Here is a 16,751-nt window from a genome sequence, read left to right as displayed (position 1 = left end):
AGGTTTAGTTAACTGGGAGTGAGACTGTGCCGACTAGATGTCTAGGATAGTTAACTGGGAGTTAGACTGTGCTGACTAGCTATCTAGGATAGTTAACTGGGAGTTAGACTGTGCTGACTAGCTATCTAGGATAGTTAACTGGGAGTGAGACTGTGCTGACCTGATGTCTAGGTTTCGTTTCCTCTATTGTATTTTCAGTTGCGTTTCTCTATTCTATTTCAGTTGATTTGTAGAGTTCTGTCACGCAGTCGATCCTTCATGTCCGCAATCCCTCACTGTTAAACATTGCCAGTGTCTTCTGGGCGACTGTAGTCATCCTTAACTCTGACAGGACCTGCTCTGCTGCACAGAGAAGCCTCTTTATGCGGTAGCCAGAGTGATCAGTCTGTGTGAGCTGCCTTTACCCTGTGGTACTACCATCAATGTGTTCCTACCAGATTTTATCATTTCTTTTTGGGGCTCAGAACCCAGGGCCCCATATGAGCCACGTTCTAGCTTCACTGTTCAGTTCATCTGGGTCCTTAATTGCTTTAGGACTGCTGACGTGATATGAGAAAGGGATCCCACTTCATTTTTGTCCATATAACCAAATTTTCTGGGCCTCAGTAGCCACCTTTCCCACTAACATGTATCACACATAAGGTCCAATACTCCTGAACCTGGTTTAACGCCAAATTCTGATTTTCACACACAGTGTGTGCTTTTACTCACACAGTTAATGAAAACTCCAATCACTCATTACTCCCATGACCCCCAGAACTTTGATATTAGCTGGAATTCTTTCCCAAGCAGAATACCCAGTTAGGAAATGATTACAAAAAATAAATATGTGTTTATTTTTAAGAAAAAGAAAAGCACTGGCCAAGAACAAACACTGGGATAAAGAAGTCACCGTGTCCTGCCAAAACAACAGACACATAGGACACAGCCAAGATTAGGTGTCTAGCCCAAAGGTCAGAGTGACAGCAAGTTGCTGTCCGTGTCTCTTAGCAAGACTCCATTAGAGCTGGGTGCGAGGTGCTGCTACAGGCACCTCAGCATCGCACGGCCTCAGGAGGTCACATGTCCTCAACACTCCACTTGTAGGCAAGCTCCTCCACAGCTTTCTTGCTGGCAAGCCTGGCAAAGCGCTTCTGTTCAAAGCCATTGGATCTGCAATCAAAAGAAAAATTCTAGTCAGCCAAAACTCTCAACGTTCATTTTAAAAGTGGAGAGGAGACAAGCAGTGGTTGCACACGCCTTTGATCCCAGCACTCAGGAGGCTGAGGCAGGCAGATTTGAGTTTGAAGCCAGCCTGGACTACAGAGAGTTCCAGAACTGCCAGAGCTACACAGAGAAACTCTGTCTCAAATAAACAAACAAAAAGAAAGGAAAAGCTGTTCATGGGAAAATATTTAAACCATATGCTAAAAAACCAAAGCAACAATACACACAAATTAGCCCTCTTTTTTTTTTTGATTTATTTATTTATTATATATAAGTACACTGTAGCTGTCTTCAGATACACCAGACGAGGGCATCGGATCTCTTTACAGATGGTTGTGAGCCACCATGTGGTTGCTGGGAATTGAACTCAGGACCTCTGGAAGGGCAGTCGGGTGCTCTTAACCTCTGAGCCATCTCTCCAGCCCACAAATTAGCCCTCTTTCTCAGTCCTGGATCAGGCTTATTAGACAACTATCAGACTCTTGGACAACTATTTCAAACCTTCACACTCTCTACAGAGACTCAACACAGCTTGGCCTTAAATTCCAGATACTCCAAAGGAAAGAAGATCACAAATTCAAGGCCTGCATGGCTACAGAGTTAGCTCCTGGTTAACCTGGACAACTTCATGAAGCCCTGCCTCAGAATAAATAGTAAAGAAGGCTGGGGTGTAACTCAGTGGTAGAGACAGAGCCATAGCTCAATACACCGTACAAAAACAAAGCACAACTCACTCGTGGCCGACACCGATAGGCACCACAATTTAACCACTGCTTACATACGTACCAGGTTCTCACTGGACATTAGGTGCTATGGAAGGATCAGGGCAGGAAAGTGAATGACACAGCCCCTGTCCTGACAAACTCAGACAAGTGACACAGACAGTTAAACAAGTAACTAATAAGCAAAAGCCAGGGCTGAAGAAAAGGATCAGGCATTAAAAGCATTTGCTGCTCTTGCAAAACCAAACTTTCATCCCCAGCATTATTGCATGGGCTCACAATCATCTTTAACTCCAGCTCCAGGGGATCCAAGACCCACTTCTGGATTACAGACTCTGACACACAAGTGTACACACACACACACACACACACACACACACACACACACACACACACACACACAAGATTGCAGAGATGGCTCAGCGATTAAGAACACTGGGGTTCCTCTAGAGAACCCCTATGTCAGCTCACTACCATCTGCAACTCTAGTCCCAGGAATCCAAAACTGCTCTGCCCTGGGGGTGGTGCACAGACATACAGCTAAAGCACCCACAAAAACAAACAAAAAATTAAAGTTAAGGGGCTGGGGATTTAGCTCAGTGGTAGAGCGCTTACCTAGGAAGCGCAAGGCCCTGGGTTCGGTCCCCAGCTCCGAAAAAAAGAACCAAAAAAAAAAAATAAATAAATAAATAAATAAAATAAAGTTAAATTAAAAACTGAAACAAATAAAAGGAAAAACTGTGTTAGGAATGTGTGTGGGATATCAAAGAAAACAGAATGAGCTCATGGGAGTGGGGGTGGGGATAGTGGACGGTAAAAGGATTGGGAAGGACTGAGCGAGGGCCTTTGTGGGAGTGGCCCGCAAGCTATGCGTGAAAATAACAAACACACAGGCACAGAAACAAGAGCCCTGGTCTGCAAGGGGTAAGGGGTGGGGGGTTTCTTTGGTGTGGCCAGAGCCCACATTGTGACAAAGGGTGTGGCCATGAGTCAACACTGCAAAGACAGGCAGAAGCCAAATCCCAGTGAGTTTAAGACATCATAAAAACAGACAAATAAAGATTTCGCCCAGGGAATATGGACTTAAAACGCCATTTCAGAGACATGTCTAGAGAAGAGCAGTAAGAAAGTCAGCACAGCAGCCTGTGAGACAGATGAATGCAGGCAGTGATCAGACAGTGATGCCAGGCAGGGATGCAACAGGGGCCACCTGAGGTAAGAACAGTAGGACTGGGTAACTGAGGGGTCAGTGTGCCTCAGGGTGAGCAGTCTGAGAGACCAGATGAATGACAATGACACCTCCCAGGCAGGGATGCTCTGCACGTGTGAACTGCACAGAGGATGGACTACAGAGCTGAACTACACAGGCAATGGCTGAAGGCCTGGCTCGGAAAGAGGCAACCAGAAGAAGCAGGAGTGAGGGCAGTGAGGGTTCCAGAAGGAGAACTGAAAAACACTGCAGGGTAACAGAGGAAGGCATTCACAGGGGCCAAGACAGAACAAAGAACAGGAACGGGTCATTATGGAAGCCAATTCTGGGTGAGGTTCAAGTAAATGGTGAGCAGACCACAAACTTCAAATTCCTTCCCCACCTCACACTTTTCTCTCTCTGAATTGCCACCCCCTCCTTTTTTATTTATTTATTTTTTTTGGTTCTTTTTTTCGGAGCTGGGGATCGAACCCAGGGCCTTGCGCTTCCTAGGCAAGCGCTCTACCACTGAGCTAAATCCCCAACCCCTCCTTTTTTATTATTTATCATCTTATTCATTTATTTTCCTGTGAGACAAAACATTGTGCACATATAAATGTTGTGTTTATGTATATAGATGAGAAACCTGGTGAAATGATATATTCATTTCAAGAATACTAAAAATGTAAATGTACTCAGATGATGTAGGATGATGATGGACAATTATTAAAGTTAAAAACAAAAATGAAACAAACCAAAAAAAAAAAAAAAAAAAAAACAAAGCTAGGTCAGATAGAGTTTACATTTGGGACTCCAATAAAGCCAAAGAAATGAACTGCGCAGCAGGCACTCTGCTGACAGGCAGGCACTACTCTGACCAGATCTACCTGTGGCTACAGAGCAAGTGGGAGTTCAGGAAAACCCTGCTGGCAGGGATTCTGCAGGGTGACCAGCAAGCACAGCAGCCAGCAACAGCAGTCCCTCCAAGGCTTTGACCTCAGGAAGAGCTGGAGTCAGATCTAGAAGCAGCCTGAGGGACAGAGGACTATGACTTAGGCTGGGTAGTGGGAAGTGGATTCTGACCCTTAAGTAGCAACTATAAAACCTGGACAAAATAAATAGTGGTTTAAACTGTGAGTGGTTTAAATGGGTGAGTGTTAAAGCAGGAAAAAATCCAATAGGAGTGGATTTGCCAGAGGGTAAGTTCTCAGTCCACACAGCTCAAGTAGACCACAGGCAGAACCATGGGCTGACTGGGTTGAGGTGTTAGTGGCAGTGGAAGAGTGGCTACAAAATTAAGTTCTGGGAGCGAGGTACTGCAAAGGGGAGAAGCCCTGGTTATCTAAAGCAACGTCACCCCAAGCTTTGGTGACTCACTATGCATGCCCAGAGGACCACTACCAGCCCTGTTAGAGTGCAGCACCAGAGCAAGACCTGAGCCGAGATATTAGCTGCTGCCCACTGCAAGGGAGACAGGGGTTCGAGGTAGAGTAAAATTCTACAGACAAAAACCAACAGAGAAATGCAGCAGGACCCAAAATTCCACTGTGTATCTCTCACAAATAAAAGAGCTAATAAATAAACCACAGGAAAATAACGTGTACTCAAAAACAGTTAGCTAGTTACAGTGTCACCCACATATAATTTCAATAGTCAGGAGGCTATGGCCGGAGGGTCTGAGTTCAAGGTCAGTTTGGGCTACATTGCCAGCTCTAAACCAGATTGGCCTACAGAGACCCTGTCCCAAAGAGGAAGGGGAGGCAGGAGACAGGTTATAAACAGAAAGCAATTCTATGGTGAACAGAATTTGCAATCAGCAGGCAAAACTTCAAAAACCATTTACAAATATTTTCCAAAAAGAAAAAACTGTCTCCAAGTGGGTGAGCAGATGGGAAATCTCAAGGGAGACCTGAAAGCCATCAAATGGGAATTCTGGACTCAGAGCAGCTGGAGCGTCGTCCTAGCAACTGACAGAACACAACTGAGATATCAGGACAGTTCTGTAAACTCGAGCCACCTTGGCCTAACTGATCCACCATCCCACGTCATTGCTTAGTGTACACTAAGGCATCAGTCACGAGGCAGAATCAGAAGAATGTGAAAATAATCTGAACAAAGCCCAGCATGTGTCTCAGAGAACCTTCTCAACATACCAAGTGATTTTTCTGATGCTGTAGAATTAAAAACGTCAACATCTGGAAGGTCTGTAAAACTCAGCAAACCTTCATGCTACATGACCAATATATGACTCACAGTGTGCACCAGTAAAAGACGTAAAGTATAAAAAGACCATGACTGGAAAGGTGGCTCAGGAGCTGCTCTTCCAGAGGACCTGGGTTCAATTCCTAGCACCTAACTGTAATTCCTGTCTCAAAAGATCTGACACACCCTTCAGGCTGCCAAGATTACTTCCTGCACAGATTTACATGCAGGCAAAAACACCCATACGTAAAAAATAAAATTAAAGAAGGAAAAAAAAAGGACCATGAATTATACAGGCGTGGTGGCACATGCCTTTAATCCCAGAACTTGGTAGGTAGATCTACAAGTCCCAGGCCAGCCTGCCTATTTAGAGTTCCAGGTGAGCCAGGACTATACAGAGACCCTGTCTCAAAGAAAAAAAAAAAAGCCTCAAAAGTTTCAATAGTTCCTTCCATGGCTTCAGACCCACATAGCAGCCTTAAAGGAGACAGCTTTTCTGTGTGCCACACCTTCCTCTTCTGCTAGTGACATGGCAGGTTGGGTCCTTCTCCTGCATCTCAGAGAAACACTGCCCAATAGTCAAATTCAGAACCCAGCTGTCTACTATTAGTCTAGTCATTAATGATATTTACAAAAAAGCTAAACCAATTATTTTGGTTTCTTTTTTAAATAATTACTTTTCCTTAAAAGTAATAGTAATTATATTAGCATATAATAAATGCTTTTAAAACATTGTTTAATTTTTCATATAATAACTCTAAGTGTATAATAAACATAAGCAAGGCTTCCTGGGGTCTCCAAGTTTTACAGAGGTACACACACTCAGTGTGTCTGGGTGCCAGGTGCTCATCCTGAGCTCTTTCAGTACATGGAAAGGAAACGAGAAATCCAGGCCCTGGGAACTTAGAGCTCAGGAACTGAAGCACACATTGCACACTACTCCCTGTGACTGCAGAGAGAGGACACATGGAGAGGGATCTAAGACAATGGACAAAGCCTACTGTGGTTCCCATGCTGTATTTCCAGTACCTATGAGGTCAGCCTGGCTATGTAGTGAGACCCTGTATCAAGAAGAAAAAAAAAAAAAAAAAGGGAAAAGAAAACAGAAAAGGTTAAGGTTAAGCAGAAGAGAAAACAAAAATGTAGGAAATAGACCTACCTGTCCACTCCATCCCAGCGATACCCCGGCCAAATGTTGAATCTATTGGGAGGAGGAGCAGGACCATTGTAGCGAGGCCTCACTAAAGACAGGAATGGGAAAAAGGAAATTAGCTACTGACACAATTTAACTCAGAGATAGCTGGCTAGGGAAGAAAATTCTTCATGAAAGTTCCTATTATTTTGACCCAAACTTCCCAACACTGGGGCATTACAGTAGTGTGGGGCAGCCTTCTCTGGGAAAAGCTACGCACAGCCCTCTGACAACTCTCTCAACTACCTCAGGCTCCAGCAACCCCAAGTCTCACCTTTCTTATTCTTGTTCTCCTTAGCTTTATTCTTCTTAATGAAGTTGGCCATCGGGTCCCCTTCTCTTTCTTGCTCTCTCAGCATCCGATCTAGATCTTCATCATCTATGTAGCGAGCCAGAGGTTTCTGCATCTCCTTCATTGCGTCTTCTACATTCTGTTGCTGCTGCCGGCTCTGGGCAAGCCTGGGAAAAAAAGAATCATCCTGGTTGAGAACTCTCACTCCCTCTGACACTGAGAGACCACAATGCTGCCTTGCAGAACTCCCTCTTTGTAGCAGCCACAGAATCCCGACCATCTCAGGAGACTCTGCACCTGAGGCTCACTGTATCAGCTCCCAGAAAAGCAAGGCAACTGCTGGCTCTGGTCCTGCAGTCCAGCTTTGTGCTTAGGGGCGCCTTACCCTTTCCCCCACTGAGCATACAGCTCATCTCGCTCTGAGTCTTTCTCTGCTTTTCTCCTCTGTTCCAAGCGCTCCAGCTTCAAATTCCTCTTCCGACCAGACTTGTCTCGAAATACAGTTTCAGTGAATTCAAACTGAGCTATGAAAGAGAAAGTCACGAGTTGGGGATTTAGCTCAGTGGTAGAGCGCTTGCCTAGCAAGTGCAAGGCCCTAGGTTCGGTCGCCAGCTCCAAAAAAAAGAAAAAAAAGAAAGAGAAAATCACATTTTAAAGATAAACACCAGGTATCGCAGTCAGAGGTAACATTCTAGCACTAGAAACCAACTGCTTGTGCTCGCTTCGGCAGCACATATACTAGAAACCAACTGCTTGGGGTCTTTTGCTGGAAGAACTCTGCAGACAGACTGTAGTGGCTCCTACCAACATTAACATATTAGGAAGGAAAGAAGTGCTTGGACTACTGAGGTTAAAGTACTACACACAAGCAGGGCAGAGACATAGAAGCAAGGACGTTTCAGCTAGCAAATACAACCAGACACATTAAAAACAGAGAAAAGAGAGCTACATGAGCCGAAAGAGGCCCATGCACGCTCACAATGGTACCTCCGAGGTCGGTGGCGTCTTGGTCCTGTTTCTTGAGCTCCTGATGCTCCCGCTGAACATCGGCGACCAACCCAGTTTTTGCTCCGGAATACATGTGTGGAGTCTGTGCAAGAGGAAGACATGTATGCAGTCTGTGCAAGAGGAAGACATGTATGTAGTCTGTGCAAGAGGAAGACATGTATGTAGTCTGTGCAAGAGGAAGACATGTATGCAGTCTGTGCAAGAGGAAGACATGTATGCAGTCTGTGCAAGAGGAAGACATGTATGCAGTCTGTGCAAGAGGAAGACATGTATGCAGTCTGTGCAAGATAAGAGGCGACAGCAACACCAGTGGGCCAGGAGGCAAACAGCGGCCCATGTGCCTGGCTGTCAGCTATAACCAAACCAAAACCTCTAGTTTCATATTCTCATTAATTGACCACAGAGCTCACGACAAAGAGTGGGAAACATCTAATCTCGCAGAACACTTTATGGTATCAAATTTTAAAGAAAACAGAAACGCAAACATCGGGCACATTGAAGGAGCTACAAATTTGTATGACTTTTCTCTTTTTTTAAGATAGAGTCCCCTACAGCACAGTTATGCACATTTTAAAACACAGAAAGTTGAGATTTAGAGGAACAGAGTTTCTTGCCCGATCTCACAGATACTACGTAGCAGAGTAGACCTTAGAGCTATGGTTGGTTTCACTGGGTCCTGCACTAACTGCACTCTATAATCTGTAAGGCTCAATTTGCTAATAGGAAAACAGGTGGTGCCAGCCTGTGTATCACCAGGTGGGAAGAGGATGTGTCAGAAGTTCAAGGCCAGCCTTGGAGAGCACTCAAAACAACAAAGACAAGACACTGAGACTTCCTGGAGACACTAAGATGGGACTGGAACACTGTAGGCGATGAGAGGCAGGGGCCTCCTGGGAAATCTGGTCCAGTTGCGCACTCCTGATCCAAAACCAGAAATGCAACAGTCCAAAATCAAACATTTTGAGCACCATTTGGGTGCAGTAACTGCACAGCCTTCAAACCTCCAACATTCTGGATCCCCAAGCCTCTGCTCCAGTCCAGCTAAGACCAGTTATACCCATGTCACCTTCAGAGAAAGTTCCAGGAATGCTTCTAACTCCAAGTTCCTGTACCACTTTTCTCGTTCTCTGTGGAACCTCTGCAGTGTCTGGAAAGCTAGAAGGGAGAAGTCACTGTGACAAAGACACGACTCCTAGAAACTCACCTTCTTCCCAGAACGGGGACTCCTTCGAGGTGGAGAGAGGTCAGAGTCGGAAGATTTGGTCCTCTGTCTTCTCCGTGGTGGAGAGAGGTCAGAGTCAGAGCTTTGGCGTCTTGGTCTATTCCGTGGTGGTGACAGATCTGAATCAGAATCCTGGTGCCCTGACTTACTGTTTTTCCGTGGAGGAGAAAGATCTGAATCAGATGCTTTTTGGCAGACACCTAGGTAGAAAAGACCAAAGAATGACTATGATGTTTCCTAGGTCAAAAGCATCTATGAAATCTCCTGAGTCTAAGAGAATCCAGGGATTAAAGAATGAATTAAGGATGGGGATGAATCAGTAGTGAAGTGCCTGCCTACCTAGTGTGTCAGATCTGGTTCTGGTCCCCAGCACAGGAGAGGGAGGATAAATTAATCTCCCTATAAGAATGTTTAAGAGAACTTACCGAGCTGGGGTACAGTCTATTTAGCTATCCTATAAAAAAAAAAAATGACTAACCAAAACACAGGCACAAGTGACACAGAGAACAAAGGCAGGGGCTTTGTTTCTTGGCCACCAGTGTCTGGACACTTTGAAAAGTATATGAGATCTCAGACACTGGTCTATGCTATCTTCTCTCCACTGCCACCTTCTCCAGAACTGGCAGAGGAGCTGAGTGTCCTCTTTAGTGTGGCAGAGTCAGAAAGACCTGGAGTATATGCCGATGTCCCCAGACTCAAGAATAACAAAGTAATTTCACTTTAAAATTAAAACTGTAGCTAGAACAAATGATGAAGTAAAAAACCTTTCCTGAATGGGCCTGTTCTAGATGACAGTGTCACCGGTCACTGCCTGAAAAGCCTCCCTGTAGAGGGTACTAGGTTGTAGCAACAGCCACACATTCTGACCTAGTAAATAACTGCTCAGCTTCCCAGGAACCATCAGTTAAATCTCCAGGAGATCTAAGATAAAAAAACAGTCCAGGGCTAGAGAGATGACTCAGTGGTTAAGAGCACCGACTGCTCTTCCAGAGGTCCTGAGTTCAATTCCCAGCAACCACATGGTGGCTCACAACCAACCGTAATGGGATCCAATGCCCTCTTCTGGTGTGTCTGAAGAGACCAATAGTGTACTCATAATGTGTGTGTGTGTGTGTGTGTGTGTGTGTGTGTGTGTGTGTGTGTGTGTATGTGTGTGTATATATAATAAATCTAAAGGAAGGAAGGAAGGAAGGAAGGAAGGAAGGAAGGAAGGAAGGAAGGAAGGGAGGAAGGGAGGGAGGAAGGAAGGAAGGAAGGAAGGGAGGAGGAGAGAGGGAGGGAGGGAGGGAGGGAGGGAGAGAAAGAATTCACTTTTGTGCCATCAGTACAGGATGGCTGACAAATATCCTAAGAGCAAACCCAGGGAAAACTGTTAAGTGGAGAGAGCAGGCAAGACTACACAGGCAACAGACATGTTCTGCACAGCCAGGCACAACTACACCCAACCTGCATGCCAAAGGCCACCCAGGGACACTGGCTACAACACTAGCAGTGATGTTGTCTAACGGACACATTTTGTGACACTTTTGTGTCTATATATTTCTGTACATAAGTGTATTTGTATTTATTATTATTGTATGTGCACATGTGTGTATATGAGTGCAGGCGTCCACATGTGAAAGTCAGGACAACTTTCAGAAGTCAGTTTTCTCCTTTTACTGCACTGGTGAAGACAATGCTTTATCCCTGAGCCTCTGAGCCCACCCCATCTGTGCCTTGTTATGGGCAGGGTGAGTGAGCAAAAGGACACAAAACTTTCCCCAAAACCCTTTTATTTTTCAACTCTTAGTGTAGTCTCTCATTTTTCAGGACTTTTCAAAAGAAACCTGTCCTGACCCTCACAGGGATGAAGCTGCTCTCATGCACAGTGTTGCACTCACCTTTAGAGTCAAGCTGCTTCTTGGCTCCAAAATGGGCCTTTGCTTGCCGTTTCCGTGGAGGAGAAAGGTCAGAGTCATGCTCGTACTTGCTGTTCATGGAGAGTGATGGGTGTGGGGGTCCTAGCCCACTCTGGGATACTGTCTTGCTAGAGGGTCTTTCTGCAGCTTTGCTACTCTTGGCTTTAGGCAGTTCCAAATCAGGGGAATCGTGACGGGCCCTCCTGTGGTGCTGCGCACCAGAAGAGTCAAGAGTCCTTCTATGCTGGGCTGCAGCAGGGGAGTGGTTATGGGCCTGTCTTGGGGATGAGGTGCCTGAGGAACCATGATGGCCTCTCTTAGGAGATACAGCTGAAGAATTACGATGAGACCTCCTGGGGGGAGAAGCATCTGAGTCATGGCGGACCCTCCTTGGGGGAGAAGGATCCGGGGTGTCATGGCGGACCCTCCTTGGGGGAGATGGATCTGGGGTATCATGGCGGACCCTCCTTGGGGGAGATGGATCCGGGCTGTCATGGTGGACCCTCCTTGTGGGAGATGGATCCGGGCTGTCATGGCCCCTCCTTGTGGGAGATGGATCCGGGCTGTCATGGCGGACCCTCCTTGGGGGAGAAGGATCCGGGGTGTCATGGCGGACCCTCCTTGGGGGAGATGGCTCCGGGGTGCCATGACGGACCCTCCTGGGAGGAGATGCATCTGGGGTATCATGACGGGCCTTCCTGGGAGGAGATGGATCTTGGTCATCATTATGAAAATGTCCATCTTCACTGTAGCCTAAACACAAAAGCAAATGGTAAGATTCCCACAATGTGCTCTGGCCTAATGGCATAAAGGGTAACAAACCCCACTTACAAGACAATTCTTTCGTCACCTATGTATGAGAAATGAGCAGGCACCAGGAATGTTCTGTAGTTAAACAGATCTCAGTAAGTAAGATCCAGTCACAGCAGCCTGGGCTACACTGAGACTTTGTCTCAGAGGCTTAAAGTACAAGAAAGGAAAACACAGGGGGGATGGAGGAGGAGATGGGAGAGCCTTGTTTATGAAAAGTCAGGAGAACAGAGAAACAGTCACAAAATAAATGGATAAAACTGTGGGCTCTGACCATGTGACCACGCCCTTCTGAAGTCCTGACATCTTTTTCCCACCATGTTTTTCATAATCACTGGAAGTGAGACGTGCAGTTGTATTTGCTGCTAACACTCACCTCCCAGAAGCTTCCACTTGGTACTGGAGCGGAAGGCCTCCATCTGCTTTACCTCTTCTGGACGCTCATCCACAAACTCGGCCACCTGCAGGAGTAGGGACACTACAGTAAGGAAAAACCACAGAATCTAGCCAAGGAGTACTCATCCCAAGAGCCTGGAGCTGTAGCTATTCCAGTTCCTAACCTAACACACCCAGTGCCCACACACCAGTGTGGCTGTAAGGAAACATGCAGTGGTCCTCAGTAATTCTTGTCCCATAAACATCTCAATGTCACTGTGATAACTGACGGAGACCTTTCTCTAACTAGTCAGTCTCTCTCCAAAGATAAATTCCTTTCATTACAAACCTTTCTAGTAACATGCTGGCATACAACTGCCAATTGTAAGCAAAAAGCTCCATTCCTTTACATTTTTATTATTTCATGTTGTTTGAGCACAGCCTTCCTAACGTGCCTATCACCAATCAAAGCTTATGACCCATTTGAAACCTTTCCTGTGAGCAGGCACAATGATAGGTCATACACCAAATTACAAAACGTTCAAGGATAGCTGCCTCCAAACTTCCTAATGTTCATTCACAGAAACGTCCCTTCAAGAGAACTCATCCTTCAAGTCAGCCCACTGTGCTTCTGAACAGTGTTACAACATTCTTTTTTTTTTTTTTTTTTTTTTTGGTTCTTTTTTTTTTCGGAGCTGGGGACCGAACCCAGGGCCTTGCGCTTCCTAGGCAAGCACTCTACCACTGAGCTAAATCCCCAACCCCGTGTTACAACATTCTTAATTTACATCTACCATCATGTAAGCTCTTTCCCTCCACCCTTACTCTGACCTCTCATCCCTTTCTACAGAAGAAACCTTCAAAATGGCTGGGATAATAGGTTGTAGTCACAGAGAACAGCTGTGCAAGACACTATCTCACAATTATCTTATTCAATTCTCACCATAATCCTTCGAGGACAAACCAAGGCCATCAACCAGCAAACTGCCTCAGAGAAGTTAATGGCATTCAACATCACAGGCTAGCTCATTCCTCATGTAAGCTTCAACTCTCTCTGGGCACTGAGGGCTTCCCAAAACACAGATGAGCTGAGATCTGGGTCATAGCTCTGTCACTTGTGTGTCCTGTGGCAAGTATCTCGAGTCTCAATGCCCTTATTTCTAAAAGCAGGACTCAGAGGACTGCGCTGACAACCGAGTGAGACCCTCTATGCTTATTTAGCATGGCTGGTGTTCAATCACTAGGTCTATCAGTCATTCTTCTTCTTTTTTTTTTTTTTAAAGATGTATTCATTTATTATATATAAGTACACTGTAGCTGTCTTCAGATACACCAGAAGAGGGCATCGGATCTCTTTACAGATGGTTGTGAGCCACCATGTGGTTGCTGGGAATTGAACTCAGGACCTCTGGAAGAGTAGTCGGGTGCTCTTAACCGCTGAGCCATCTCTCCAGCCCCTCTATCAGTCATTCTTACATGCAGAGAATTGTCTGCTTCTCCTTGTGATCACATTGACTGACTTCCACTACCCACCGTAAGAATATCATACCAAAAAAATCAAATTCAAAACCACATACTGCTGAAAATGTATCATGTTCACAACACTGCATAGTCAAAACAGTAAGTTGGGACCATTTGTATAAGCACCATAGAAGGAAAACAGTGCCAAGCAGCTCTAAGTGTCACCTCTCCCCTTGCTCAGCACCAAGGCCAAGAAGCGTGGATCATTTCAAGTCCTGACAAGAGTCTCCACAAGATACATACCACAGGCAAATCTCCATCCTCCTCCTCCTCCTTTTCTAGCTTATCGGTAGAGATAGCCGCCCAGCCCACATCATCATCAACGATCCGCATTCTAGATGAGAACAATAAAAAGCTCAAAAAGGAATTCATTCTGGGACACACACCGATGCACATTTGCCTGTTGTTCTTTGACATTTAGTGTATAGTGTGTGTGTGTGTGTGTGTGTGTGTGTGTGTGTGTGTGTGTGTGTGTGTGTGATGGTGTATCCATGTGCTACTGCATGCACATGGAGGTTAGAGGACAACTTGTAGGAGTCAGTGCTCTCCCTCCACCATGTGGGTTCAGGGGATTGAATTCAGGCTGTCAGGCATGTCAGAGCCACTGTCACCAGCTTCCCACTGGCTTTTGAAGTTAAACAATGGGCTCAGTGTTTGTGTACTCCTCTGTCACTGTCCACCTTTTGGCAATATCACTCTTCACAGATGGACCCCCTTCCTTCTGCCAGACCTACTCTTCGGTTAACCACGAATCGTATTTCCTTTGGGCCCCAGCCCTGAATAACTTCCTTGGACCTCTCTTTCTTGCTCACTGTCTCCTAGTCCCGGAGTAGAAATACCTCTACACACGCTTAGAATGCTTTGATTTGTGTTTATAAGCCCGTATTCCCATTAACTTCTATGCTCCAACAGCCAAGGGCTAAGGCATTCTGTTATTTACTGCCTTTTTGTTGTTCCCAGACCATCTCGCTATATAGCTAGCTTTCAGCTCTGCTCCTGCCCAGCCTCCCCTGGGCTGGGATTTTAGACATCTACCACCACACCCTGCTGCCTAATGCTTTTTTTTTTTTTTTTTTTTTTTTTTTTTTTTTTTTTTTTGTTCATCAAGTCCTCTTCAACATAACTGTCACAGGAGGTATTCAGCCCTCCATACCCATGGACTCTACAACTGCAAACTTAACCAGCCACAGATTAAAAAAACGCTCAGGGGAAAAAAGAATAGCTAATGCATTAAATAGATACAGGCTTCCTTTGGTTACAGTGGCTTAAATAATGTAACTACTGGCATACCATCTAAGTTGTAGTGGGCTTTTAAGTAACCTAGAGATGATTTTAAAAGGACATGAAGCATCTACAGGAACCAGTGTATCATTGTGTGAAGGCACTTAAGTCCCTGGGGACTTCAGGAACCGGTCCCTAATTACTGTAAGGTGGTGACATCCAATAAATGTGTGCGGCCTAGATGAACTGTGCTACAGAGAGGTTATTTGAAATGCCAGGCACACATGGTACAGCTCTAATCACAGCAACCATTTCAGACAAGTAGCATAGACAAGATCACTGTGAGGACTAGGACATGAGTCTCAGAGAGATAAACTAACCCTCTTGCCCTGGACCACTCAGGCTGTAGTAACTCAGCTAGGACTCTAATTCTAATCGGTATCGCTCCAAAGTGTGAACGCTCCCCCCTGCTTGGCATTGCCCCTTCTCCCAAGGACATCAGCCACACTGAATTTAGCACCCACCTTAACTGAATATAGGCTCATCTTAACTGATAACACCACGAAGATTCCACCTATAAATGATGTCATGTTCAAGTTCTCAGTGAAGATAAATTTGGGCAATAGGGGAATTATTCTACCCAGTACAACGGGTCATATGGGAATAATACTGTTAGATCACGATGCAGTCTCATAGAGAGGATGAGCCACACGTTATATTCTATCCAGTACTTTCTTTAACTCTTAGCAGACCCAAGGGGGCGGGGAAGGTGAGAATGGAATTAGCCTCCAGAGTTTTCAACTTTATATCCAAAATAGTACCTTCAGTAAGCTGCTAAAATTAGGGCTGCTGCTCTAAAGTCTACAAATACAGAAATTTCCTTTGTATGTGGGTTCATGTTAGATATCCTATCCCAACGTTTCCAGATTCCAGTGGCCAAGTTACTACAGGGATATTTCATCTGGACTCTGTCAGCATAGCTCTTTCAAAACTGAAAGTATATAGTATTTAAAACAAACGTCTGCCTTATTACAATGTCCTGAAAGTTACATGGTCAAAATTTTTAGAAAGAGGCCAGTCACATGATGTGAACTGTCCCCGTGTTAGTTGTTAATGATAATAGTAGGTTTGAGTAACAGGACACGGGGTCTTTTGATTCCCAGATCAGTTCCTGGTACTTTGGAACCCCCAGAAAAATAGACTTTTGGATCTTAAAATTAAGGAAGGAAGGAAGGAAGGAAGGAAGGAAGGAAGGAAGGAGAAAAAAGAGAGAAAAAAAAGAGAAAGGAAGGGAGGGAGGGAGGGAGGGCGAGAAAAAGAAATAAAATAAAGAAAAAGGTTTTGAATTATCTCTGCTATTCTTGGGGCACGACTTTCAACCTGTACCCGAACGACGTAAGGCTACAAATGCGGGGGGAAAGTGAGTTAAGTTCTAGCTGCCTTTAACACAAGGAGGACGCTGCTCAGAGGATGAGGTCTGAGCTGCCAGGGGCAGCCTCAGGCCGGCCTCAGGGCAGTGGAGCGGGGCCTGGGCTCCGAGCGGGGTCAGCAGCTCTCACAGCACCGCGCGGGCCAGGACGAGGAAGAGCTGCGGCCGAGGGCGCAGCCGGGCAGCGCGACACCCCACCGGCCCACTCACCCCTTGCCGCCAGCGCCTCCCGGCTTCGGCCGTTTTTTGCGCCGCTTGCGACCGGACTCTGGACCTCCTTCCAAGCCAGCATCTGTCCCAGACAAGTAACGCTTCAGATACTCAGCCTTGGAGAGCGGCGGAGCTGCCGCCATGGCAGCGGTGAGGGCGGGGCAACAGCTCGGCGTGTGGGACAAAATTCTTCAACGCGAAACGGTAGAGGTGGAGCCAGCAGCGGAAGTTTTAGGACGGTGGCATTTTGAACT

The 16,751-nt window shown here is 45.8% G+C and overlaps 1 protein-coding gene across 1 annotated transcript; it reads right to left on the bottom strand.

The window, feature by feature from the left end:
• Positions 1 to 812: 812 nt before the first annotated feature.
• On the bottom strand, positions 813 to 16,647 carry Bud13 (BUD13 homolog). Its single transcript, NM_001025277.1, is given in 10 exon segments — positions 813 to 1,152; positions 6,479 to 6,560; positions 6,786 to 6,970; positions 7,189 to 7,327; positions 7,791 to 7,893; positions 9,016 to 9,233; positions 10,914 to 11,684; positions 12,118 to 12,202; positions 13,881 to 13,971; positions 16,498 to 16,647. Coding segments are annotated over 10 exon segments (1,911 nt in total). The 5' UTR covers positions 16,641 to 16,647; the 3' UTR covers positions 813 to 1,058.
• Between the last annotated feature and the right edge of the window lie 104 nt (positions 16,648 to 16,751).

The sequence above is a fragment of the Rattus norvegicus genome, chromosome 8, assembly GCF_036323735.1.
Source record: "Rattus norvegicus strain BN/NHsdMcwi chromosome 8, GRCr8, whole genome shotgun sequence".
Lineage (NCBI taxonomy): Eukaryota > Metazoa > Chordata > Mammalia > Rodentia > Muridae > Rattus > Rattus norvegicus.
The sequence above is the reverse complement of the archived record's forward strand: the minus strand, read 5'-3'. Positions and strand labels throughout refer to the sequence as shown.